The sequence below is a fragment of the Musa acuminata genome, chromosome BXJ1-11 (genome assembly GCF_036884655.1).
Source record: "Musa acuminata AAA Group cultivar baxijiao chromosome BXJ1-11, Cavendish_Baxijiao_AAA, whole genome shotgun sequence".
NCBI classification, from domain to species: Eukaryota; Viridiplantae; Streptophyta; class Magnoliopsida; order Zingiberales; family Musaceae; genus Musa; species Musa acuminata.
Window position 1 is genome coordinate 4,877,942 of NC_088337.1, and position 26,370 is coordinate 4,904,311.

At 36.0% G+C, this 26,370-nt stretch overlaps 3 protein-coding genes across 5 annotated transcripts in view; 2 read left to right on the forward strand and 1 right to left on the reverse strand.

The window, feature by feature from the left end:
- Nucleotides 1–236: 236 nt before the first annotated feature.
- Nucleotides 237–6,719, forward strand: LOC135596981 (large ribosomal subunit protein uL1c-like). 2 transcript variants are annotated; one of them, XM_065089329.1, is made up of 7 exons: nt 246–695; nt 797–976; nt 1,058–1,112; nt 2,523–2,650; nt 3,250–3,333; nt 6,035–6,160; nt 6,278–6,719. In XM_065089329.1, exons 1-7 carry the CDS (start codon nt 315–317, stop codon nt 6,410–6,412), a joined length of 1,089 nt encoding a protein of 362 aa, XP_064945401.1. In that variant the 5' UTR covers nt 246–314; the 3' UTR covers nt 6,413–6,719. The 2 variants fall into 2 exon arrangements, with proteins under 2 accessions (XP_064945402.1, XP_064945401.1); XM_065089330.1 differs by lacking the exon at nt 6,035–6,160 and having other exon boundaries at nt 237–695.
- Nucleotides 6,720–15,817: 9,098 nt separating this feature from the next.
- On the forward strand, nt 15,818–16,342 carry LOC103970909 (SKP1-like protein 11). The gene has a single exon (XM_009384826.3). It carries the CDS (start codon nt 15,818–15,820, stop codon nt 16,340–16,342), a length of 525 nt encoding a protein of 174 aa, XP_009383101.2.
- A 193-nt stretch (nt 16,343–16,535) lies between these two features.
- Nucleotides 16,536–26,370, reverse strand: part of LOC135596982 (uncharacterized) — a 40,315-nt gene continuing 30,480 nt past the window's right edge. The window contains exons 9-18 of one of the 2 annotated variants that reach the window (XM_065089331.1): nt 23,825–23,918; nt 23,670–23,726; nt 23,446–23,580; nt 22,891–22,956; nt 19,983–20,096; nt 18,993–19,154; nt 18,785–18,913; nt 18,580–18,681; nt 17,229–17,308; nt 16,536–17,144 (exon numbers count right to left, since the gene is read on the reverse strand). In XM_065089331.1, the coding sequence (XP_064945403.1) occupies nt 16,871–17,144; nt 17,229–17,308; nt 18,580–18,681; nt 18,785–18,913; nt 18,993–19,154; nt 19,983–20,096; nt 22,891–22,956; nt 23,446–23,580; nt 23,670–23,726; nt 23,825–23,918 (1,213 nt within the window). In that variant the 3' untranslated portion in view covers nt 16,536–16,870. Of the gene's footprint in view, nt 17,145–17,228; nt 17,309–18,579; nt 18,682–18,784; nt 18,914–18,992; nt 19,155–19,982; nt 20,097–22,890; nt 22,957–23,445; nt 23,581–23,669; nt 23,727–23,824; nt 23,919–26,370 lie in introns of those variants that run through there. The other variant, XR_010481077.1, reaches the window with a different exon arrangement.

The window sequence follows — 26,370 nt, forward strand, 5'->3', positions numbered from 1 at the left end:
CTTTTACATATGATTTTGATATCTTCTTTAAAGAATTAAAATAATAATAAAAACAATATTACCATACATGTTCAAGATTATTGTGATATAATTATTATATCGTGAAGAAGGAACCTTTTCCGAATAGTAAAAGGGTTATCTTGTTGTGTTGATCTATCTAAACCAACGACGATAACACACCCAAATCCTCTCTCTAAATCGAGTAGCCCAACGCAAGCCACGGGCTCGCTCCTCAGGGCAGTTTTAAGCGTCCAGGTGTCCCCTTCTCTTATCCTTTCCCTCCCACCCTGCGCTCGTCACCTCCTTCCCCCTCCATGGCGATGGCGGCCATCGCTAACCCAACCACCCTTTCCCCACCCACCGCTCTCGCCTCCCAAAAGCCCGTCGCTTCTCACTTCCCCTCGTCTCTCCGCCCCCTTTCCTCCACTTCTTCTTCCTCCTCCTCCGCCGCCGCTTACGCTCTCCACAATCTTCACCGGATTGCGAAACCCTGGCTCCCTATCATCCCTAGAAAACTCGACGCTCCCCTCGTGCGCCTCGAGGCGGCGGCGGCCGTCGCCGACGCGGAAGCGGAGCTTGCCGAAGGTGAAGCCGCCTCCGACTCCGACTCCGACTCCGACTCCGCCGTCGCCACCGCAACCCCACCGTCCAAGCCCAAGACCGGGAAGGCCGCCTTGCCTCTCAAGAGAGACAGAGTATATCTTCTTCTTTGTACTTATCTCTATGTTTGCTTGCGTATGTGTGTCGGGTTTTGTATGTGTCGCTCCAGATTTGTTGATCTTCTTGTAATGAGCAGACGAGGTCGAAGCGGTTCTTGGAGATACAGAAACTGAGAGAGAACAAGAAGGAGTATGACGTGCCCGCGGCGATCTCACTTCTTAAACAAACGTCGAACACGAAATTCGTGGGGTCGGCGGAGGCCCACTTCCGCCTCAACATTGATCCCAAGTACAACGACCAGCAACTGAGGGCCACGGTGTTGATTCCTTCTTGCACTCTTGTTTGATCATGTTTGGATATTATGGCGCTTCTCATTTCGTGTTTTGGTGTCATATAGGTGAACTTGCCGAAGGGGACCGGGCAGACTGTTAAAGTGGCTGTGCTCACACAAGGTGCGTTCAGAATATATATATACAGACACACACACACACACACATTTCCCTTACATTCTACTCTTCGTTGTTGCAATAACAATGTAACACAGACTGCAGTGTTTGTCTTAATAAAAAGTCTGACATGAATTTCTCTGCCTTTTCTGATGAATTGATAGCTTTTCACGACAGTATTGATCTCTGTTTGTGTATGAGTCAATTTTATTCTTTTTTTTACCATTTGAATAATGAGATCTTGAAAATGATTTTTTTAGAAACTAGTGATCCATGAGCAACCAAAGATTGAAAAGTGGCATTTGGTTATAGAGTTACTTTGCTTCTTGTACGACATTACCGTAATTGTACTGGACATACCTATTCTCATCCAATTTCTATTTGGAACAGTATCTTCCTGTTCATGACTCCTTGCACTTCTATTTTTATTATTTGGCTTGAAGACTTGTGGCTTTCTTTGTCATAATGGAGATTCATGCACTTTTCTATATAGCAAATCCTGTTTACTTCTCTCGATAAAATATGGACATTTGCTTGTTTTTTGTTCCATGAAATGGAGGGTGGCAAGACTATTAATGATAGATGTGCACATATTGACTGTTTACTATTTCATGTAGGAGATAATTCTATGTATAACTTGCAATATATGCATCTATGGCTGAGCCAGCAGGTGAGTCTGTTGTGAATGCTGGACATTGCTGATTTAGGTGCACAGAGCATACAGATATATTGCATTCGTGTCCCAAATCCTTCTGAAGTGGTAATAGAGCAACAACAGTGAGGTTCTACACATGCATAGATATATGTATATGGTTCCAATTTAAGTTGAATTCTAACTGGACTTCAGGTTGCCAATAGGTTTTTTTTATTAGGTGTCACATTTTGGAATTAAGTTTTAAGGGTGACATTTTTTTAGTAATTTAAGGGTGAGCTTTAAGTAAAAATTTTAATGGTCTTGACAACAGTTTCAACTTTCAAGTATCTAAATTCAACTGCTGAATATTTTTATCAGTTAACCAATTAGTTGTAAAGTTCTCATGGGAACTCTGATTTAGGGATGAACTAAACAGCCAGCCACCTCGTTTTGGATTATCAATTCATTTATAATTCAGGTATTCTATAAAGCCATGGTCGAGAGAAGAAGATATGGTAGTTACTTTGATGTGAATTATTCTTATGTTTCCAATTTCTCTTATTGATCAGCAAAAAGTCCTCTTTGTAGATTTGGAATCCAAATGTTTGTGTTCTGCAATTGTTTGTTTAAAGTAAAATGATTAATATATTCAAGTAGTCTTACAATCATAGTGGTTGCTTTTTGACAATATCAATTGCAAATTGTGGTTATATGAATTCAGGCTCATAAGCTTGTTGAATAATTTGTTCTTTGAGTTTCACATGTGTATCCAAATTCTCTAGGTGAAAGAATCGATGAAGCAAAAAATGCGGGAGCTGATATAGTTGGTGGGGAAGAATTAATACAACAGATAAAAGGCGGATTTATGGATTTTGATAAGTTAATTGCTTCTCCAGATATGATGCCCAAGGTCTATATCTTGTATACAAAAGGACTTCTTGCTTTCAAGTTGCTGCTGTTCTTGAATAGATATCTCATAAATGTAAATAAATTAAATCTTATGCATAAGGCTATGTAAGCAAATTGATATGATTTTAAGTACCATTCATTCCAGTGAGTTGATTAAGTATTCACCAGTTATCGAAAATCAAACTGGATATTGGCTAATAATAGAAAAAGTTTCACTATGTTAAGTGCCTACTCAAATTAATGTCCATAATTGCCTTTTGGATGTTCTTCTTACTACAATGTACAAAATATATAATTCTTAACGGAAATTATACCACCCATATTGTGATTGAAAATTTATTTTAATACACATGCACTAAATTCTTTATTTTTGGAAAGCTGTTTTGCTTTTTTCCAGCTTTTGTAACTCTAGTAGGTGCAGAGATCAAGAAATACAAACTTATTGCTCGGTTTTTAATACTTCAAGGTTCATAATTTTCTAGTCTCAATTTCCTTCCAAGTGAATATGCTATTTCTATCTACGTAATCTTTCATCCCTTTCCATGGGCAAGATTGGATTATTTTCTTAAATTTGTTGTTTTTCTTAATGCCTATAATCAGGTTGCCAGTTTGGGAAAACTCTTAGGCCCACGTGGACTTATGCCTAATCCAAAAGCTGGTACAGTTACCACAGACATACCTCAGGTATTGCTGAAAATGTTGTTCTACAAACTTGTTTCTGTTTAACCAATTGTGATGTTCAATGCATTGTTCTCCTAAATTTGCTCCTTTGTGAATCTGAGACATATTGTGATTCTCCTATCAATTTTTTTTTCGTTTGCAAATTACTATAGTTGCTGGTGAAACATTGGCATTGATTGTCAATATTAGATTTTATTTGGTTGATGCTTTTCAAGTAGTAATTTTTCTGTCAGATCTTTTTTCATAACATGCTTAAGAAGGGCTATATATTGTCCTCATGTTACATCAGATTTGACCATTCTTGAGGTACCAGAATGTGTAGTCAGGTCTCTAGGTCAATATTGGTTGAAAATTGCTGGTTGTCCTAAGGCGTCAATCTTCTTTTGGCTTTTTATCTGGTTAAGCTTTATGTGGTCTATTGCCTGCCTGCACACAGATATGTTTTTCAACTTTCTGAACCTGATTCACTTTTAATATATGCTTTTCTGAATTTGTAGAAGCTACAGAGTTCCACAGGGAATTTATTTCCTTCTTTCTTTTCCACCTTCTTATTCATTTTAATAATGCTAGTAGGTTTGCTTTGAACCTATGAAATTTGATTATGTTCACTTTAATAATGAAATAGAAATTCTTCATATCTTTAGAGAATTTGTTGGTAAATGAATACTGACCAATAGTAAGGTGATCTTGCAAGATGAAAACTGTAATTAACTAAGGGAAATGAGTATTGATTCATTGAGGTATCTATCAACAGGCTATCTGTCAAGTATTTGGCATTTGTCTCAGCTTAGATAATGTGGGACTTGTTAATGCTGAAATAAGGGTTCTTAGGCAACTTGAACCATGTAACAGGATACCATGTAGTCTTGCTTTTACATTTATATGGTAGGGTATAGTTTTTTTTTTTTTGGTAAGCTATAGCATCATGTTTTTGAAGCATTTATATGCTTTAATTGATATATCTCAGCTTGAATCCAACGCCTGACTTAAGGATCAAATATCAATAAACTGCTACACAAAATTTCTTATGCTGGGACACTTTCTTTTATAGGTAATTTAGTTGTAGCAGAACCATTTAATTGTATATGTAAACGTAGAAGAGGTTCATTGCACATAATTGTATTTTTCTCAGGTTTAGTTTTGACTTCCATTGGAAATTTGGTAGGATAGTTCACTTCAAAGAGATCTTGCAATCCATATGCAGAGAATGAAGTTCTAACAGATGTTTATAAGTTCACATTTAGTGATGGAATCCTTTTATTTTCTTTTCTCTGTTGACTTCTGCCCTGGTTATTTCTTTTTTTTTCTTTTGGATGTAGATGAGTAAGCATTTGAATTGGTTGTCTAGGTTTGGTCTACTTTTGGATGTAACATACATTGGTGTGATAAGATACTTCTTGGTTGTTCAAGAATCCAAACAACTAAAGTGTGGGCTCTAGAAATTCCACACTTTTGTTTTTAAAAAAACAACTTTGGTTCTGCCTTTGTCTGTAAACCTTGGTCATGATAATTGTGAAAAATGTTATCATTTGAAACAAAACTTTACAGTACTTTATCTTCAAGTCATGCTTTTTGCGTGTTGAATCTGTCAAGGTAATAATGTTCAGAAATTTGACTAAAAAGAATTGCTACTACAACTAACATGTTCATGCAAAGTTTAAACATGTTACTTCTCTCGTTGGTTTAATTGGCTGCCTAGAGATCAGAACATCAAGATCAATATGGATTATTGACAGTAGTGCAAAAAGGAAAGAACTATGCAGTAACAAGAGTAGCCTTTTATCTTAACCAAGGTATGCAGCTTCGAATAATATCGTCCGGTATGGGTGGTACATACCGGTCCGTCAGTTGACCGGTACATGGACTGCCCGTTATCGGATAGGACGGAATATATATATATATATATATATATTTTATATATATATATAATTTTTTTTATAAAAGACGATATCGTGTCGTCTTTTATAAAATTATATATATATATATATATATATATATATATATGAGGTGACGTCGCCCCGTGTGGGAGAAGGAAAAGGCGATGTTGCCGAGGCGATGCGATGTTGCCTTTTATAAAATATATATATATATATATAAATGAGGCAACGTCCCGCCCGGGAGAAGAGAGAGGCGACGTTGCCGAATTATATATATATATATATATATATATATATATATCGAGCGGTATATCGCTCGGTATACAGTATCGTATCATATCGAGTGAATGTCGAAACTCCGGTACGGTACGCTATTTCAATCATTGATCTTAACCATTTGTAATTTTCTTTTAAATGATATTTCATGCTTTAAAGGATAATAATAAGCCATAACTATAAACTATTTGGGAAGGGTACATGGATCTCTTCATCCTATAAAGTCCAAAGTATAAAAGACAGCTTTGGAGGATTTATTTTGTTAGTTACTTATGATATTCAAGATTCTTAGACTGATTAAGCAGATCAAAGGATTATCTTTATGCCTTTATGTTAAAGTGACTTTTAATAATAAAATTACTCTATTATGTGAATTCCATGTTACTTATCTTTTTGTAGTTCAATCTCTGAATGTTTTTTTATTAACTGTACTTAAATTGTTTGATAGTTGATTTGACATTGATCCGCTTTACCTACTGGTTTCTGAGAGTGGAATAGTTGGGTGTAAGCATGAAGGTGTAAGGATGGCAGTAACAAAATCTTTGTTTCAGGCTATTCAAGAGTTTAAGAAAGGTAAAGTTGAATACAGAGTGGACAAGACCGGGATTGTCCACTTACCTTTTGGGAAGATCAATTTTTCTGATGAAGACCTTATTGTCAATCTGGTAGCAGCAGTTGTATGTATTTTCTTTGTCAAAGAACTCAAGTATTTCTGAGAAACGAAATAGGTCTATCGGCAAAGATATGGTTAATTCAACCGTTTTGTCTTTGTTTTGTCTTTCTCTCGTATGCAGAGATCGATAGAAGCAAACAAACCTTCTGGTGCAAAAGGAGTTTACTGGAAAAGTGCACATATTTGTTCATCAATGGGACCTTCAATTCGGTTAAATATAAGAGAAATGCTTGACTACAAACCCCCTATGGTCTAGCAGCTCAGAAGAACATGTGAACTTCCCAGAGTAGTCTACCATCATCATGGAACAACTCCAAGAAACAAAAAAAGATCAAAGAGCACAACGGAAAGCATTAGCATCTGGGAGCAGCGCCGTTTTCTTATTGGATCACCAACACTACCTGTGCATGTTGTTAACCTCATGAAGTAGTGATCTTCCTTGTATCTTTTGTGATATCTGAGTTTTTCGTTGCCAGAAGTGCACAGCATGTATCTTTTCACCAACACTACCTGTGCATGTTGTTAAACTCATGAAGTAGTGATCTTCCTTGTATCTTTTGTGAGATCTGAGTTTTTTGTTCCCAGAAGTGCACAGCATGTACCTTTTCATTTTGTTGCCAGAAGTGCACAGCGTGTATCTTTTCACCAACACTACTGGTGCATGTTGTTAACCTCATAAAGTAGTGATCTTTCCTTGTATCTCTCGTGAGTTTTTTGTTGCCAGAAAGTGCACAGCATGTATGCTGCGTGGTGCGTACTGTTGTTGGATGTTTGGTTGGGCTCGAAACCCACGTTTGTGTCTTCCACGCTTGAACACCCTTAGCAGCATTGTTTGTGGGTTATTCTACCCAGATGGAAGCGTCCTCTGGGTTAGCGTTTTGCCGCTGCGGTTGTCGCCATCCTGCAGGCTCACTCCAGGTTAGACATGTTTGGCCCATGGGTTGTCATAGGACGATCCACGTAAAGCGACACCGTAGTGGGCCTGTGGGCTAACCGCAGCGTGGCCCAAATAATTTGCAAGTAGATATCCGGTTGGGACTAAAATACCCAACCAGCTATCATGATCTCTAGTTGGAAAGTGCTACTTAATTATAACATGCTTGATTAGTCTCATATTGAAAATATAAAAAGATTTTAATTGGTGTATATGAGCTTAACCGATGTTTCGATACTAATGTTATATATTATATAAGTTAATAGATCATTTATCTTCACAAAAGATCCCATATTCCATCTCAATAAGTTAAGTAATGTTTGGATATCAAACGGACATCCTAAGATGGTAATCTTAATGTGATTGATTTTTATTTTTCTTTTTTGTAATCAGTTTTGTAATAACTTCTGTAGCTAATTGTCAACTCTTGCCGATTGTGATTTCAATATTATGTATGGTCATGCCATATCGATTGAAGTAGATTCCAACTAAGTAATATTAGGAACCATACAACACACTAGGATTGAAATAAGAGAGTTGATGCCTAAAATATCTAAAATAAAATAAATACCTGGCTTAAATCCCACCATCATCACTTTTATTTTGCACAAAAAAAAATAAAAAAACCATCCAACATGTTGAACTCAAAATATAATGGTCCACTGCGATAAGAAGTCAAAATATAATAGTCAACTGGGATACCGATTTGGAACTAGCCAAGGTCCTATCTTGTGTCTAACTATGATCGATGTTGGAAAACATAGAGTCCCCTAAGGTGTTGAACCCTATAAAACTATGTCAAGAGCATACTTGAGAAAACTCCTTTAATATTTAAGTCAGTTCGAGGAGTGAGGTGTGTACTGAATGCCGAGACTTATAAAATCAAATGTATAAAGAGCTTGTGAATTCGTGTGTTAAGAAACACACATGGGGGAGCTTTGATAATGTAGGTTGAGGATTATTAGAATGAAAGATGCGTATTAGAATTATGTTGGCCTTAGTGGAATCATTTGCACCTCCCATTATACCTTGCCGAGTGCAATGGAGTTGAGGCATGATAGGATTCTTATTTTTTTACTATCGATACAAAAATACGAGTAGCAATTATTTACCCTACTCACAAAGGAGGTAAATTATATCAATTAAGGAGTACTATTATTAGGGGAGGCTCTTTGGGTATATCAATCCTATTATTTTTTAAACGAGTACTTTAGACTAGACTAGTAGTGTTATAATCTAAAGAAGTATTTTTTGTTGTGTTGGTTGTGTTGTCATTGAAAGCTAAGTGCTTTGGGTAGTATCGATCGCATTGTCATCAAAAGGAGCATTTCCAATCGTGTTAACTATAATATCGAATTCAGTTTGTTAGGCTATCTAACAACTTTTACTATCTTCTAGTGTTCCAAACTCCAATCCGCCTGATATCTATTCGTAACATTTATAGCATATATTATATTAGGCCTACTACGTAGCATAGCATACATGATATATTCTATCGTTGAGGCATAGGGTATCATATACATGTCTATTATTTCTTCAGAACTCTTTAGGGGCATATTTCTATAAAGTGATATATGTTTCATTGGTATGAGACATCTCTTGGAATTTTTCATACCAAACCTTTTGACAATGGAGTCTATGTACCTGAATTGGGACAAGCCAATTATCCTCTTTGATTTCTCTATAAATCTGAATTTTCAAGATATATGATATTTCCCCTAAGTCCTTCATTGAGAAATGTCTAGATAACCAAGTCTTTACTATGGAGAGCATTCCTAAATCATTCCCAATAATTAGGATGTCATCCATATATAGTGCTCTCACTTACCTTCCTGTACACACAAAACTTATCTTCATTCTTAACGAAGTCATAAGATCTGATTGTCTCATCAAATCTTATGTTCCAACTTTAGGAAGCTTGCTTTAGTCCATAAATGGACTTAAGCAACCTTCACATCCTATTTGGATTTTTTTTTAACACGAATCCCTTAGGCTGTATCATATATACCTTCTCATCTTGATTATAATTGAGGAATGTTATTTTCACATCATCTATCATATCTTATAATCATAGTATGCTGCAATAGCCAATAGAATTTGGATGGATTTTCGTATAGCTACAAATGAGAAGATTTCGTCATAGTTAACACATTGCCGTTGACGATAACTCTTAGCCATTAGCCTTGCTTTATAGGTCTCAATGTTTCCATCTACTCTGATCTTCTTCTTGAAGATCCACTTGTAACCAATGGGTACGATACCCTCAGGTGCATCAACTAAGTTTCAAACCTTGTTGGAGTATATGTAATCCATCTTGGAATTCATGACTTCTTGCCACTTTCCATAGTCTATACTTATAATAGTCTCCTTATAGGTTTGAGGATCAATATCTTCAATATTCTTTCCTTTAATATATCCCACATATCTCTCATGATGATAGAGTACTCTGTCAGACCTACGTAAAGTTGGAACTTGTGTGCTAAGTACCCGAACATACTCAGACTATGGAATGATGCTTGAGCTAGGTTCTCCAAACTCACGCAACTCTATCACGCTTCCACTATCTCCATCAAGAATGTATTCCTTCTCAGAGAATACTACTCTCTTGGCTACAAAGACATTTTGGTCCTCGGGTATCCACATGCCCTAAACTAGGGTAATTGGCTGAGGAGGAGAGGGAGAGAGGAGTATAGGAGATGATAGCTAAAAGGGTCTGGCATATACTCCTTTAGTTCCCTCTTATTTATAGAGGTCTCTATCAACTTAGCCCTAATGGATCTTGCCCTATTGGGTATTTGATCTTTATCCAACTACCTAAGTCTCTTAGATTAATAGATCTCTAACCAATAATCTCTCATCGGCTCTTATTTAATCTTATCCCAAGATCCAATAATCCAGGGACTTACTATATATCCATTAAAATAATAGCTCCAACGAATATCTCATATCCGAACCTCTACTCGTTGCAACACCTACCATATGTGTGTGATCCTCTAAGCCGAATATCAAACTAGTCATTGCTAGTCATAAGTGCCTATAAGCCAATCACGTGAGTGATGACACGTATGACATGACATACACTCTTTTTGTTTATTATATTATTATAACATTCTCTCACTTTATATTGCTTATTGCATATATATATTGTGATGTACATGGATCTATGCATTGAGAATCAGATTGTAATGAGATCACGATAATGAGACCGATTCACCTTTAAACATAGATCCTAAATAATCCTAGTCATAGGTTACTCGAGAGGGACATCGAAATAACTAGATAGACTGGTGTATTGTATACTCATCCATATGATAGAGATAGTTTGTCTCATAGCTACTTATGTAGGGACACTAAGGATACAGTAAAATACTCATTGGATAATGAGTTCATTGATTGATCTGCTCATAAAATACTGGATAGTTAATGATGTCTTATTATCAGACAACGATTTCATAGTCCTAATAGTATATATGATCCTTAGACTTGAGCTACCAAAAATATCCTGTATGAGTACTCAACTCTTTGATACTGAATTTATAGGTTTGAAAGTTTCAAATCTAGTACAGTCGGTTATTGGGAGTGATAGCCAACCTTACGAGAGCTATTGAGTGTCATTAGAGGATCATCCACTCTCAGTATTATGAGAGGAATATCTTGTGTGTTCTTGCTAAAATAAATCTTTAGCCAAGGTCATTCAGATTGAGAGAGAAATAGTTCTTTATGAGAATCCGATTAGAGCGAGACTCGAGGAGAAACCGTATGAGCCTGATAGCACCATACCCGGTATATGGTCTCTGGGATATTAGATAAATGAGAGACTATATGTACATGGTAACTAAAGACAGATATGTCCAAAGGATTGGATTTCCCTATATCGTTTTGGGACTTCGGCATAGTGGCCTAATACATTCGTAGTCGAGTGAATTATTATGGAGATAATAATTCACTGAGCCAAAAAGAGCTCTAATAGGTATGACTCACGATCAACTCAATATTAGGCCTAGAGGGTCACACACATATGGTAGGTGTTGCGACGAGTATAGGTTCAGATATGAGATATTTGCTAAAGCCTCTATCTTATTAGATATCCAATAAGCCCCTATCTTATTGGATATCCAATAAGCCCCTAATTTATTGGATCTCATGGATGAAATCTAATAAGATATAATAAAATATTATTAGGTAGAGACTCACTCATCTAAGAGGCTTGAGTAATTAAATAAAGATCTAGTACCCAATAGGGCAGGATCCATTAGGGTTAGCTAGGGGCCTCTATAAGTAGGAGTGAACTAAAGGCCCAGAGGTGGGGGCTCCCTGATTGCCACCTCCTATTCTCCTCTCTCCTTCTCTTTCTCATATAGCAGGCATGGAGATTTGAGTAGCGTCGTCGTAGCCCTACTGTGTAGATCATCGCTAGAGTAGATGATGCTTGATCTCTTTCATCCTCTCCTATAGATCTATAGGGATTCAGGGATATACAATCTCCCTATGTAAAACGCAACTATCTTTCTGATATGCAGTTTTCAATTTTACAAATTTTGTGCACCAATCTTCACACAAAGACGAATACATATTGGAAAATTTGGATTTTTTTTTTGTTGTTATTTTACTACGCATGTGATGTCGCCCCTAGATTTCTTATAGTGGTATCAGAGCTAGGTTGTTCATGTGAAAGATTGATTTTGAATTGCATGTGTTATGTTTTAGGAAGACTTTTGTCATCAAAATTGTTGATGCAAAAGATAAGAGAGGGCAACAACTATTGCAGCCCTCGCAGGTTAGCCAATGGTTGCTTGCAGCCTTAGTTGAGGCCTGGCCACCTACGTCTAGGTGGCCGGTAGTCGGCTGCCTGCGACCAATAGCATGCAACCCATAGGCAAGAAGTCGCGAGGGCAGCAGCACTTGCAGGCGCTGTGCTAGTGAGCAGAGGCACCGCGGGGCAACAGCGCCTGCCCGTGGGTAGAGTCGCCCACTGGGGTACCCACCTGCAGGGGCAGCGCACCCTCCTCCCAGCGCCGTGGCTGTCGCGGGCAAGGTGGCGGCGACCACAACATAGCAGTAGGGAAAGAAGGGTTAGGGTTTTTTTCGGTAAAAGATAGTTTTGCCCTCGAAATTTTAGAAATTTCAAATTTTATCCTTTTGTCCAAATTATGAAAATACCCCTCAGAATTCAAAAAAATTCCTATTTGTCCCTAATTTTAGAAAATATTAATTAAATAATAATAATAATAATAATATTATTATTATTATTATCATCATCATCATCATCATCTAGTAGTCCTACATAACGATATTTACATGTGATGTATGATGTGGACGGATGATTATGGACTATGTGATGTGTGTACATGTGATTATTATTATTATTATTGGGGCCTACAAACCTCCAATTTTGTTCTCGTTTATTGTCGGGCCTATGTGTCTATGATTAAGTTGTAATCACACGAGGAGGCGCAGCGGGAGAGTGGAAGCGATAGCGGGACCCACAAGGTTAATACGGACGATCGTGACGCATGAAGATACGTCGAGATGCAGACGAAATCGACGAGGACGAGATAGACGATCACAGGACATGGAGATACACCGTTGTATACATAGATCTTGATATGAGTGATTAGGCTCACTAACTTCCTAATCACATTATGATGTAGTCCATGATCATCTGGTATGATTGCTCATGTGATGTGTGATTATTTATACACCTACTATATATATATATATATATATATATATATATATATATATATATATGTAATGTAGATATCTATTAAATATGTATGACACGTCATAAGACCAAATAAAAAATCTTCCCTTTATAATATTAAGTCGATAAATGTAAAATTCTTTTTGTTATGGACTAATACTTTATAGAATTGCAAGGTGTTATTAGCGAGGATGTATATATACTAAAGATGATGCAAAATTATGATGGCACACATGTTGGGATGACATGCAGCAAGGTTGTTCTGACATCTAACACACTTGGGAAGCCTTAAAGACTGAATTACAAAATCATTTTATGCCATAGAACATAGAGTTTAACATGTGGTGGAAGTTGACGTGATTTCATTAGACATCTAAAATTTGATATTATATGAACCAGTTTTTTTGCACTAATTAGATATCCAAGATATATCTGAGAAAGATTTTTTTTTTTTGCTTCCTATGTGATCTGAATCTGAAATCATGGGCTTAATAGATACTATTATTGAGGTAGAATAACTCACATATTTCTCTACAGAGATGACGGGAAAGTTACTCATCAAAGAATGAATTTTCCAAAGCTTCCGAACTCAAAAAATAAAAATGCATCAACGTAAAGAGGTGCTTAATGCGATTGATCTTTTGTTGTTATCAATAATATGATTTTAATTTTTTATTATTTTATCAGCATTTTATTCTTTTTATGATATTGGTTGATTTATAAGACTAGTTCCATAAATTTTATTAAATGAATGAGTTGGTTAAATTAAAGGGAAGATGATATGAAAAGTATCTTGAGAATACTTTTGTTGTATTATAAATGAGGGGTGCTTTATGGAAAATAAAATAAAATATGGATCATTGGAATGGATTCTTGCAAAGATATCTTTTCATGTGAGGACCAAAATTAGAAGGTTTTCAAAATGATTCAATGGAATATAGCTTCATTTGACCCAATTATATCAATTTTGAATGAGATTAAACTTATTTCGAACATGGCCTAAAAAATAAAATAATCTTATTCAAAAATATTGTAATTAAGCTTCATATATAATATTTTTCACATAACAACTTTCTTAACCTTCATATAAGATATTTTTAAATAAAAATAATCAAAATCAGCATACTTTAAATTTTATATTACCAAAGATCAAGACAGCTGGCCATTTTGTATTATAAAAAAATAAAGACAGTCCAAATTTATTTTTAAAAAAACTAGTATGGAAGAATTCAGTGGATTTTGACCTCAATTGAGCTAGTTATACTATTTCCCAATAGGGTAATATAACAATTTTGATTTATTTCGATTAAAATTATAATAAAAAAGTTCAAATGAGGGCTTAAGTATGAAATTAATAAATATTATAAGATGAAAACCTCTGCATTAGGTGCTTATAATGACACTAGGCATAGTTAATAATTATCCATAAATATCATCATTTTTACTAAAATATACAAATAACTATATTACATTTTAAATTAAATCAATTATATGAATTTTATTTTACTAATTAATTCATCAATATCTTATTATATTTTATGATATTGATACTTTATATTAATACTAGTTTTACCAATTTTTTTATTAATATACATATAATATTACTTAGTGTTATTTAGTATAAATTAATCTATGAGTTGTATTGAACAGATCCAATCGAATAGGTCAGGCCAATTAGAGGAAAGTTAGGATTGAAAAATTAGGGAAGAAAAGAGGGAAAAGGTACTTGGGATACTTTTATCATATTATAAATGAGAGGCCTTCTATTAGGAAAAGATAAAATGAGTTTTTCTAAATGAATTTATCCGATCAAAATCCTAATTGATTTTCGATTCTATTTTAGATGCCTAAGTAGTGTGTATCGCTTTTGTATAAATGTTCATCGTCTCTCCCCTTGTATCGTCGCTCAAAGCAATTGAAGAGAGGAATACTCAAACATTTAAAGTGGTTGGAGGGGGGTATACCTAGACGCTAAAGGTAGAGCTTCATCACAAGACGATAAGTAAGACTCCTTTTTTTAAAATATATATTTATGCTAAACTATTCTTCCTCATTCATGTTGATAACAAAATAATAAAATTCATGAAGTTGTTTAGGAAGAGTAAATTTTAAAGACTATTCACTTAGTAGTGATACTATATAAATCCTTTTACTCCATTAATTTTGTCTTTTTGTTTGTTATTAGACTTTGATATAATAGATGATTGAGGTGAAGAGAGCCGATGACATTCGATCTGAACATCGAGTTATAACAGGGATTTTGATTAGAAGTAACATGTTTCATTTATAGATACGATTAAAATTATAGAGAGTTTAGAAACCTATATAAGCTCTATCGACATTTCTAATCGATTCCGAAAATAGGTTTTGGATGTAAGGTTTGTCATCTCCTCTATGATATCACCATCTCCCCCTCCTCTCAAGTCATCCTCTAAGATCCACATGGAGAAAAAAATAGAATCAATAAAAATATTAGAGATATTCATGCATGAATTCTTGTCCGAGTTAACATTTACTAATTTGACTAAGACTCATTATTACTGGAATTCTAATAAAAAGGAGACGGGCACATAGTTACTTTTTTTTTCTATTAATCTTTGTTAAACAAAATAATGATGTGTTCACTGTATCATTTGTGAATCTCTAATTTGATTGGAATTCTCACTAGGTATTATTGGCAATCTATAATTCCATTAGAATTGCCACCTATGAGTAAAATAAGATGTGGGGTTTTGTGTTATGACTTAGTAATTTGATAGGAGTATGCTAATCGAATCCGGATCTTATTCTTTATCCATTTTTGATGCATGATTAAACTGAAATATTATTAAAAGTAACTGCGAGAGTAAATTACATTTTGTTCCACGATCGTAGATTAGCGACGGTAGCCTAATATGACAGCTTGTGATTACTACCATGCACCATTAAGCAATTCCCGTAATGTGTGCTAAATGTCTAAAGATTTCATATGCCCTTTTTTTTCCTTTTTCTTCGGTCAAGCTTCGAGTGTTGCAAAGCCAAGCATGTCGTCTGAAGGTAAAGAGGTGATCACCGAGGCAGCGGAGGGATCGTCATCCCAGCCGAAGCCGACGAAGACTGTTGTTACTCTCGTGTCTTCCGACGAAGAGAAATTTGAGGTAGACATAGCGGTAGCAAACCAATCGGAGATGATCAAGAATCTGATTCTAGACATGGAAGACGATGTCGATGAGTTCGTAGTCCCCGTGTTAAACGTTACTGGTCTCGTGCTCGCCAAGGTGATACAGTACTGGGAAAAGCATGCCGAGGCGATCGACAGAGACCAACTCGAAGCGTTCGACATGGCGTTCGTGGATATGAACAAGGAACTGTTGTTCCAGGTCCTAATAGCTGTAAATTTTCTCGAGTCGAGGCCGCTGCTGAACCTGTTGTGCAAGACCATCGCTGACGGCATTAAGGATATGTCGGTGGACGAAGTCAGAGCGTACTTCTCAATCGAGAGCGATTTCACCGAGGAGGAGGAGCGGCAGGTTCGAGATGAAAACCAATGGGCCTTCGAAGAACAATAGACTACTGCTTCATTTTACTCCTTTGTGGATGAGCTACTGTTGTTTATTTTATGATAATATAAACTACTCAGAACTCCGGCAATAAATTTATTTGGTGCTATGGATTATTTCAGATTTGTTGCATGATGATAATTGGATATTAGATGGCGGACCACTATCGTAATCCTTCGTTTTCAGATTCCTAATCCCATCATAGGGGCATGAGAACACACATTCCATCCTGGATATTAATTCGACTTCGATTACATGTATTGCAGCGGCTAACTCGACTGCTGCATTCGAATCCTCCCTTCATACACCGATGATACATACTTCTGATACAAACTGACGAACAAAATTGGCTGTGCCATTTCCGTAAAGCTAAGTGATACACTAGAAATGACAATGAAACTCCAGCATCATCCATGAATCTAAAAAAATGCTAATGAACCCTCGTTGGATTACGACTTCTGCATTGCCTAATCTTCGGTTTGTTGACCTCAATAGATGCTTCTTGCTTGCTATAGAACTACCCCGCAAAGAAAAAACTTACTGTTCTTCCTTGTTTCTCCTTTTTCTTTTGAACTTCAGTCTCTCGACTTGCTTGGGTTTCTGATTTGCATTATTCTTCTTGATCCTCTTATTTGCGATGCTTGCTGTGCGGTTGATCGATTGGTGGTGCCTGCCTTTATCTATGGTCGCAGCAGCCCCATTCATGCTGTAAGCATCACTCTTCTGTTTCTTTCCCCTCCCTCTTATGACACCAGATCTTAGCCCTGAATCCTTCTTCTGTGGTACATCGTCAAGAATCCTTTTCTTCCCTCTGCATATGAATACCATCCATCACAAGAGCACATATAGCTCATATTCCGAGAGGAATAAATCATATGTGCAACGTATTACCAACCTTTTTATGACAGGATCTTTTGAATCACATGGCGCATCAGGATTGGCAGGACATTCAGATTTTTTCTTTCTCTGACGGCTCTGGAATTACAAGTGTCATGAGATTATGCACAGAACATCAGGTGTCGTTGTTAAACTTGCATTTTCAACATATCACAGTCTTTTCTATGGCAAAAGCTTATACCATGAACATTGGCAGTTTTTCTCGACAAATATAGAAATCATAACAGCTGTACAATAAGAAAGCATGGCTCTATGCCATGATAGTAAATTACCTTTAGCCAGAGTACAAGAACATTATATCAGAACAAGATTATAATTTGTCAATAAGATATTGAATGGTTGCTCCAATTAAATTTTTACTACAACCAGATGATGGAATTAAGAAAATAATGTAAGTTTTTTCCAAGAACAAATCGAAGAAGAGGATACTTGGAACTTGGACGGAAAAAAGAAAATATTAATGAAATATGAACTTTGATGATCATTAAGTATAAAAGCATGGCAAAGGAGATTCGTAGGTAATTTAAACATAAATAGATATGGCTTTAGCAAAGAGTAAGCGGCAGTGCAAAGAAGTTCCAAGGAACAACTACTACTAAAATATCATGCTTTAAAGCGCATAGTATGTTTTTAGTTTCATCCAGACTGATATATATTGGATGGTATCTACCAGTTTGAGGCTTAACCTACACAAGGACCCGGCATTTTGGCTTGGTCTAGTCTAGTCCAGTTTGTAGCCCATGCCTTATTAGATGCTTTCTTATCAGATGCTTCCTTTTAGGTTTTAACACCAGATCTCTCTTGCACATGCCCAATCTTTTTCATGCTTGTCTCTCTTGCTCTATCCCCAAATCCCCGTTCCTCCTCTCATTGCTTGTTATTTGCACAATCCGCTGGTCATGGCTTGGTATTCCACCTCTTGTTCCTCTTACTCTGTTCTTAGTATTCTCCTCCAACCTTTTCGGTGTCGATCGGCATCCCGATGTCCCATGTATCAGTATGCTGGTACAAACTAGACACATACTGGTCCAGCCAACAGCCAATATGGGTTCAAGAACCAAAATTTTGAACCATGCTTAATGCTTAATGGTCCAGCCAACAGCCAATAGGAACTTCAATATTTCCATTTTAAAATTCAACAAGTTTGTCATCAAAAGATAAATATGAGAATACTAAACTTCATTCATCTTATTGTCTATAGTGATTCCTAATGATGTAATTCAAGTTAGATAGAAACACACTGAAGGTTCAGATTAAAGCCTTGGCAATTTTTAGCAGGAGAAAATGGAAAAAAAAACTTCAATTGCAATTTCTATTGTTATCAAGGCATATAAAACAAGATACTTTACCTCCACAACGGAATTGACAAAGTCCTTATATTTTTTGGGCACATTGCCGTCAATGGCCTCATAATCACACTTCCTTATAAGAATTTCGAGGATAATTGCAACCTGTGATTATCAAATAGCAGCTCAATCATGCAAACTTCACATATGAAAAGGCAAAGAAATCGAACACTTCTAGGACTACAAAAAAAAACAAAAAAAAACATGCCTTCAATCGGAAATGATGTTTTGAAATTGATGACCATGGCAATATTCCATTCAGAATATCAGGTACTAGAATAATTAGGTTCTTTGAGTGCAACGATGAAACCAACACTTTAACGAAGCCCAGAGCTGCCTAAACAATCCAAACATTATATTATGATGTCAAAAGAACAAACAAAAAAAACCAAGGGAAAAGTGATTAATAAACTTACTTTAATAACTTCGTTAGACTTATTTTGTAGCAAAACTAAGACAGAAGGTATCAGGTTTGGCACAGCCAGACAAAACTCAGCATCGTTGTATATAAGCAATGAAAGGGCAGAAATTGCACCACTCATGATATGAGGAGATGAACTAGAAAGATAGCCCATTACCTGAAAATCAATGACAGAAAAGAAAGAATTAAATTTAGTGAAATAAACATGCCGTATGTAACCAACTCGAAATTATTTTCTCATATCTTACTGTGTCACACCACAACTAGAACCCAAGGACATATCATCTGAATAACTCAAAAGCATATGCCTAGAAGGATGATGTTATTATATATATAACATGTTCCCTGCCATTGTGACCCTGAATCCACATGCATCACAGATATGCTACCTGACATGCTAGTTGTGGACCCAGACACTGGCATGTTACTTGTTGTTATATGGTATGGTTTACCAGCAGCCAACAGCATGGCCAACTGCAGATTAATCATAGCCTAGGGTAAGCATGTATTTCAAAATCCTATGTTCAGTGTTCCTACAGGATGAGACCAATGTAAATTATAGATAATATATCATCATCCTGAAATTCCATGTAAGAGGAAAATCACAATATGCTCCTTCCTATTCATAAGTATGGGAAAATGGTGCACATGTATTCTATCACAATAAGAGAAGATGAAAGGGACAATTTAAAACTAAAGAAACATGAGTTGAAGAGATAGGTAAAGACATACTAGTTAAATGTAAAAAAAAGGACAGAAATTTTACAAAGTGAATAAACCAATAAAATAGCTGGGTTTCCCATATGGTATATAAACACTGTCAGCATGATAAGCAAATTCTGAATCTTAAAGCTTCAGCAGGTAAAAACACTATATAAGTTCTTGGGTAGACATGAAAATAATCTACATCAGCAACATAGAATATGACACTACAGAAAATATATACAATCAAGCTACATGAACTACAAAAGAGTTTCTAAATTACCATGACAAATAGTCGTTGAACATCTGATTGTGCATTGTCAAATTGGGAATTCTTCAGGCTACAACTTGTTGCCAACAATGTATCATATGCCAATTTTCTGGATTCTTTCTTAGACTGCATAATGCATGTAAAAGCAATACTTGTGAAGTCAGATTCAAAAAAACTATACCAACAGCTTATTTAAAAATGTCATATACCAAATGAAATTCCCTTCGCAATGATGAGTATCACATCATGTGCTGATGGAAGCTGAAAGTTCTGAGCCTAATTTCTTCTAACAGATTTATTTCTAGCTCATTTCTATACATCATATTGATTAATACTACAGATATATTCATTTATTTCTCAAAGGTTGTTTCCAGAAATTTCCATCTCATGCACCATTAAGATTTTGATTCTCAAGCAAGAGTACCAAGGCACATACCAAGCGCAGACAAGTACAAGCAATACAAGTAGATCGTATTACCAAGAGCACACCATCAACCTTACATGATTTATGTACTACCATCGAGAAAGACCAATATGACTTACTGTACACCTTGGTAGAAAATTGAGTTATTCATTTGAAAATTGACAATGCATACTAAGAAGATCTAATATGCAACTCATAAGTATATTAGCCTTATTTTTGGTGCAACCTATTCCTTGGCTTCTACAAATTTACTTGTTCTTTGCCTTGAATACTTGCATTTTCTTCCTAGTATCATGCTAGTAGTTCATATATCTACAACAGAACTTTCTACTGTTCCTACTTCCTACACAAACACTATTATAGTCTGAGCTCTAATGCCCAACAATAGTACATAGTTTCCATTATAGCTCTGAACTGTGTAACAATCCAACAGTCTGATCAGACTCCAATGCAAAACTTTCCTTTGCATGTTCACTAAAGCTGCAAGTTGGTGGGTATCATTGGGATGGACAACCAACTCAACCCTTATTCAACACAACACTTGAAGTTCCTCAGTAGAACACTTACAGCCCTGAACAAATCCAAGTCTTTTGTGGTCTAATTTTGGGTTAAGTGGGTCAGAAATGAGAAGTGTTAGGACCCACAAAGTCGATTGTTTCACGTTTAAGTATAACTACCTTTAGGATTAGTGGTAACCAAAGTCATCATTTTTTATGATACCAAAGTCGGTCTAGAGTTTAAATCCTAGCCCTGCCCCCCCTTTCACCCCAATGTTTGAGCCACTATATAACATGCCCATATATGATATTGTTAAAAGGCTGTTGGTGAAAGGGTTTAAATATAAGTTGGGAACTTTCTATCAAGTTAAATTTTTGGAATGAGCAGTGGACCAATGCATTAGTTCATCAGTCAATTGTTCAAATGGAGTTTAGTTAAAATACACGATTAGAAGTTCAAAAATAAAAATAATACTAAAAAATTCCCTGTCAAATATTATAATAGAGAAAAAAAATTGTGATGCACAAGAAAATAAAAAAAATGTAAAATATGTTTTGAATAAAGAATTAAAAACAAAAGTTTATTTTAATATAAGTTTTAAATAATACAAATTATTTATTAGAACAACTAATTAATAACTTGGTTTTCCAAAATCAACTGGTGCTTAGTTTTTCAAAAGCAATTCATAAAATTTTGACCAATTAGTAACTTAGATAGAAGGTTACAATCAAATTATGGAATGTCAATTATGGAATGTCAAATGTCAATTGTCAATTGTCAATGATAGGAGAACCCCAAAATGCATGCTCTAGACTGAAGTTTACATAAGCATATTATGGAATGTCAATTGTGAACATCAGATTACGTTTTAGGTGGATCTGGGTTAGGCTTGGGTTGGTTTGGGACAACTGTCATTTCCTGAAAATTACAAAAAACCCAACCGAACTGAACAATTTCATGAGTTGGATCCAGCAGAGTCAGGTCAAAATGAAATCAAAGGTTTCCTGCATTAACAGCCAATTCACTGCTTATAAGAGACTCAGGTTACACCAAATGACCTAACCAGGCTTGCTATGAATCGTATCATTAACCAAGAGTTACCTTCCCAACAATACCTGAGTGCCTCTCATTCTCTGCTATCTCCTTGTTCCTGAAAATGAAAATAAATTATATTTGGATCTAGGTCATCACCACACGAATGAAACTCAAGCTTTGAATTCCCAAAGGTTATTTGGGAGGAAAAAATGTTAATTTTAAAGACTGTAAGATCTGAATCTTAAGGAGTTTGCTCGAGATTCCAAATTGTGACATGAACTGCTCAAGGATGTGATTTACAAGATCTGGTTCATGTGGACATGGGCATGCTTCTGTACCTCGTAACTGGCAGCCAATAATGTTCAGCCCAACTTGCTTGCAACTTAGCTCAGAATGCTTACAGATTTTCTTATACAAAATTTTGATCAACAGCAATCCTGACTTTATGCTTTTTAGTTTAATCCTTCCACTTATATGTTGCAAAAATTGTACATGTTGCTGCTTTTGTTATATTTCTGTAAGGGGACATAAGAAGGCAGCTCTTTAAGGCATGAGCAAGAACTGCATCTAATGAGATGGATCTTCCTAGTTCTCACTAGATTTGTAATTTCGACGGCCACTTCTCTTGTGTCTCTTTCTTCATTTGACTCTTTGACACTAATCTTACATATTGCATTTGAGGTATTAAAGATGAAAACAAAAGTCATAATATCAAGTATCAATTGTAAAAAAAATTCTCAGATATTTGCTACAAAATTCTCCTATAAAATAATTTATAACTCAAGTGTTAAAGTCACAACACTTTCAAGTATACAACTGAAAAAAAAATTAAGAGCAATATGCAACTGCAGCTTTTAGTGTGAATTTTCCTACTTCAAATGAACATAAAACATGTGTTCAATTTTCAGATCAATCATATCAAACACCAAGGAAACTAGATAGATGCAACGATGGTTACACAACCTTAAGTTTCAGTATGATCTCATTCAAGATTAAAAACGCCTTTGTATTCGTTTTCTCCTCGTTGATCTGCAAAGAATGGAACAAACAGAAGAAAATAAGATTATTAACCAAATGACATATTACAAAATTTTCTGCTGAACAATCCTGACTGATCATCCAAGAAAGCAAGTGTTGCCAACTTCAAAAAGCAAAGACAAAATATTTTTCTTGCAGAATGGTAATCTATGAGGCCCATCACAAGCTCATCAAAGGGAATTCGCTGTTTGTGAATCAGACTCTGGCCTTGCCAAACAAAGTAACTAGAAAGCTAGTGTAGCAATGATTAGGAAATTGAGATGGACAAATAGTTGTACAAAAAAAGGTATAATAATAACTGCCTGAGGAGAAGATAAAGAATGAATCAACTAAGAAGGCCTCAACATGTCCAAACAAGATTGTTATTCCACATCATATAATTTAAATATATAATGTAACCTCATCAACAGTAGGAATATAAATATATGCAAAAAAACACACATGGAAACAAATGTGGATGCATCTATAATAAGTTCTCACTTTTATAACGTGAACCAATAGAAAATGGTAACATGATAGCCGAAGTTTTTCAATCATGTTATCATCATGACTTTTCACACCTTGCAGAAGATAAATCAAATCATCAATCCGGACAGAACAAAACCAACTATGCTTCTGCATGAGAACATGAAAGTAAGAGTTAGTGATGAAGGTACATGGTTTTTCGATATGAACAGAAGTTTCCAGTACTTGTTTTTGCTAACCTCAAGAATTTTTCTTAAAGTAGACAATTCCTCTGCTTTGCTTGTATTATCAGTATCCTGAGACAAAAAAAAAGCAAGTAATCAAATTAAACTGTACTGTGAAAATTTTGAGTATGTCATTGCTTCAAAGAAGAGAAGTTATTTAAAGACGATACCAACAAAGAGGTGTTAATAAAATCAAACATTGTATTAACCAGGTTCTCATCAGCAGTTTCAACAAATGAGGAAGCAAGATCAATAACCAAACACCTGCATTGACAAAAGCTCAGATTAATCTTTTTATAAGCTGATTCCCATATCAGCAACAAAAAAAGTGTATCAAATATATTGTCATATTGTCCTAATGGAACCCCACTGCAACATCAATTGTGTATTAAAGAAAACTTCAAGAGAAAATATAAGCAAAAAATGTGTTTGCCTCTTCTAGTAATAAAAAACCATTAGTTTGAAAGCAACGAACTCATAAGTTAAAGATAAAGGCTAAGCTTTCACTTCAATCTATTCGATAGGAGGAAAAGCTACTTTTGATAGCAAGATACAGTAAATTAATTTGCCCAAGAAACAAAAGTTGCAGCATGATGGGGCATGTATTCCCAATATTCTGTAGAGAAAGAGCAAGAATAACAACCTCTACTGTAAAAACAGAATAGAAAGCAAGGGCTTTACCTAGCAATTCAAATAACATCAGTGTTTTTAAAAGCGCCAGGCGCTAAAAGGTGCCAAGGTTCTAAAACACCAGAGGCGCTCCCGAATATTAAATTTTAAAAAATATATATACTGGTATGTTCTAAGCAGTGTTTTCAAAAATGGGTGAAATTCAATGTGATGTTCCTACCTAGGTGAACTTAAGAACTCCTAGCAGAGTCTAAACATGAGCAAGATGGTGCACCTGATGGAGACCTATGCTAAACAGGTTACTAACCAGTGCTAAACAATTCTAAAGAGTTAATCAATATGGTGTTAAACAATTCTAACCAGTACTAAACAGTTTTCAAGAGGGAACTGAGAAGAGAAATAACCAGCGACTGTAGAGGAAGGTGGGGGAAGGAGAGAGTGGCGAATGGAGTTACAGTGGTGGACAAAGGCAGTGGACGAGGTTGCCGACAGTGGCAGACACAACTCCAGTGGTGGACAAGGTTGCCGATGGCGGAGCGAATGAAGGTGGCGAACATAGGGTTTTGCTTTCACCTCTATTTTCTTTCTATTTGGGGGCTGCGGGCGAGGGGTGTTAGGGTAACTACATCGGTTAGTTCGATTGAACCAACTTGTCCAATTGAACCAAAGTTTGAAATCAACCCTATTTGTCTTAGCACTTGCCCGACACTTGGGCCCAGATGAGCACTCGAGAAACGCTTCATTGAAATGCCTCGCCGGAGGTTTTGTGAGGCGCTCACTTTTGAAAAAACTGAATAACATTATAACAATGCAAATCGATAAAGGAATGAATGACTCCAACATACCAATAATATGATTGCATCAGCTAGTAAACCTATCCAATGGTGCCTTGATTCAGCATATTATCCATGACATCAGCCTATACGACAAAACTCAGAGTACCTGTAAATGATATAACTCCACGTGACCAGAGTTGGCCACCAATGATATAACACAGTACCAGGCCAAACTTTAGCCGATACAGGTCAGTCTGCGGAGAAGAACAAGAATAGCAGCAGGTGCTTGCCAGTAGCCACTAGCTCAATCTAGCTGAAGAAGAAAAAAGGTGCCTCCACCAGCTATGCAGTGTGACTCTACTGCTCTGCCAACTGCACACGGCAGAGACAGAGGGGACTGTAGATGCAGAAGAGAAAAAGCGAAGAAACTTGACTCTCATGCCACATGGATTACAGGCTTTTTAATTCAGAGAATAGAAATATCTCCAATTCTATTAGATAACTTCTACCAGATAAGCATCTTGACCATCCATGGATAATAGAAGAGGAAAAAGGAATCATACGAAAGAGAAAATGAGAAAGACAAACAAAGAGAAGAGAAAAGAAAAGAAAAGGAAATAAAGATATATAGTAAATTAACAAATTGAAATATACTTATAAAATAATGATAAATTTAAGACAAAGGAGTTTTTATATATCCTTTCAAAGTTGGAAATAGTATATTTGCCCTTACATATTTTGATTTAGTATATACATCTCTCGAAATATTAAGATCCTTCACATCAAGGATTGAAATTTATTACCGTACTGGAATTTCAAGAAATACTCGATACGATACAGTACTGTATACCGAACGATATATATATATATAAGAGAGGTAAACCGCTCGGTATACCTCTCTTCTCCCCACACGGGGCGACGTCGCCAGAAAAACAAAAATTTCGCTGCGTCATCACCTCTCTTCGCCCTGCAATGTCGATACTCTTCTCCCACCATGCAGATGAGAAATCGTCGCAGACGAGGAGAGCGGCACCAATCTCAAGTTCTCCTTTTTTATTTCCTTATTTCTTTCTTCCCCTTCTGCCTCTTCTTTCATCTTCTCCCTCTTTCTTATCCCTCGATCATCGTAGACTCCCTCTTTCTTCTCCCTTGGTCACCGTCAATGATAACGGCCTCAATCGATGCTACCGCTCGGTAGCGAGCAGTCCGTGTACCGGTCTGCTGACGAACCGGTACATACCGCTCGGTACGGACAGTATCATTCGGTATTGCAAACCTTGCTTCACATACATCCCTCTTGTTTAATATAT

Coding starts and splice junctions, on each gene's coding strand:
- LOC135596981 (XM_065089329.1), top strand. CDS start 315: ATGGCGATGGCGGCCATCGCTAACCCAACCACCCTTTCCCCACCCACC. Junction 1,113..2,522: donor AGTGGCTGTGCTCACACAAG/GTGCGTTCAGAA, acceptor CAAATTCTCTAG/GTGAAAGAATCGATGAAGCA. Junction 3,334..6,034: donor TTACCACAGACATACCTCAG/GTATTGCTGAAA, acceptor TCTTTGTTTCAG/GCTATTCAAGAGTTTAAGAA.
- LOC103970909 (XM_009384826.3), top strand. CDS start 15,818: ATGTCGTCTGAAGGTAAAGAGGTGATCACCGAGGCAGCGGAGGGATCG.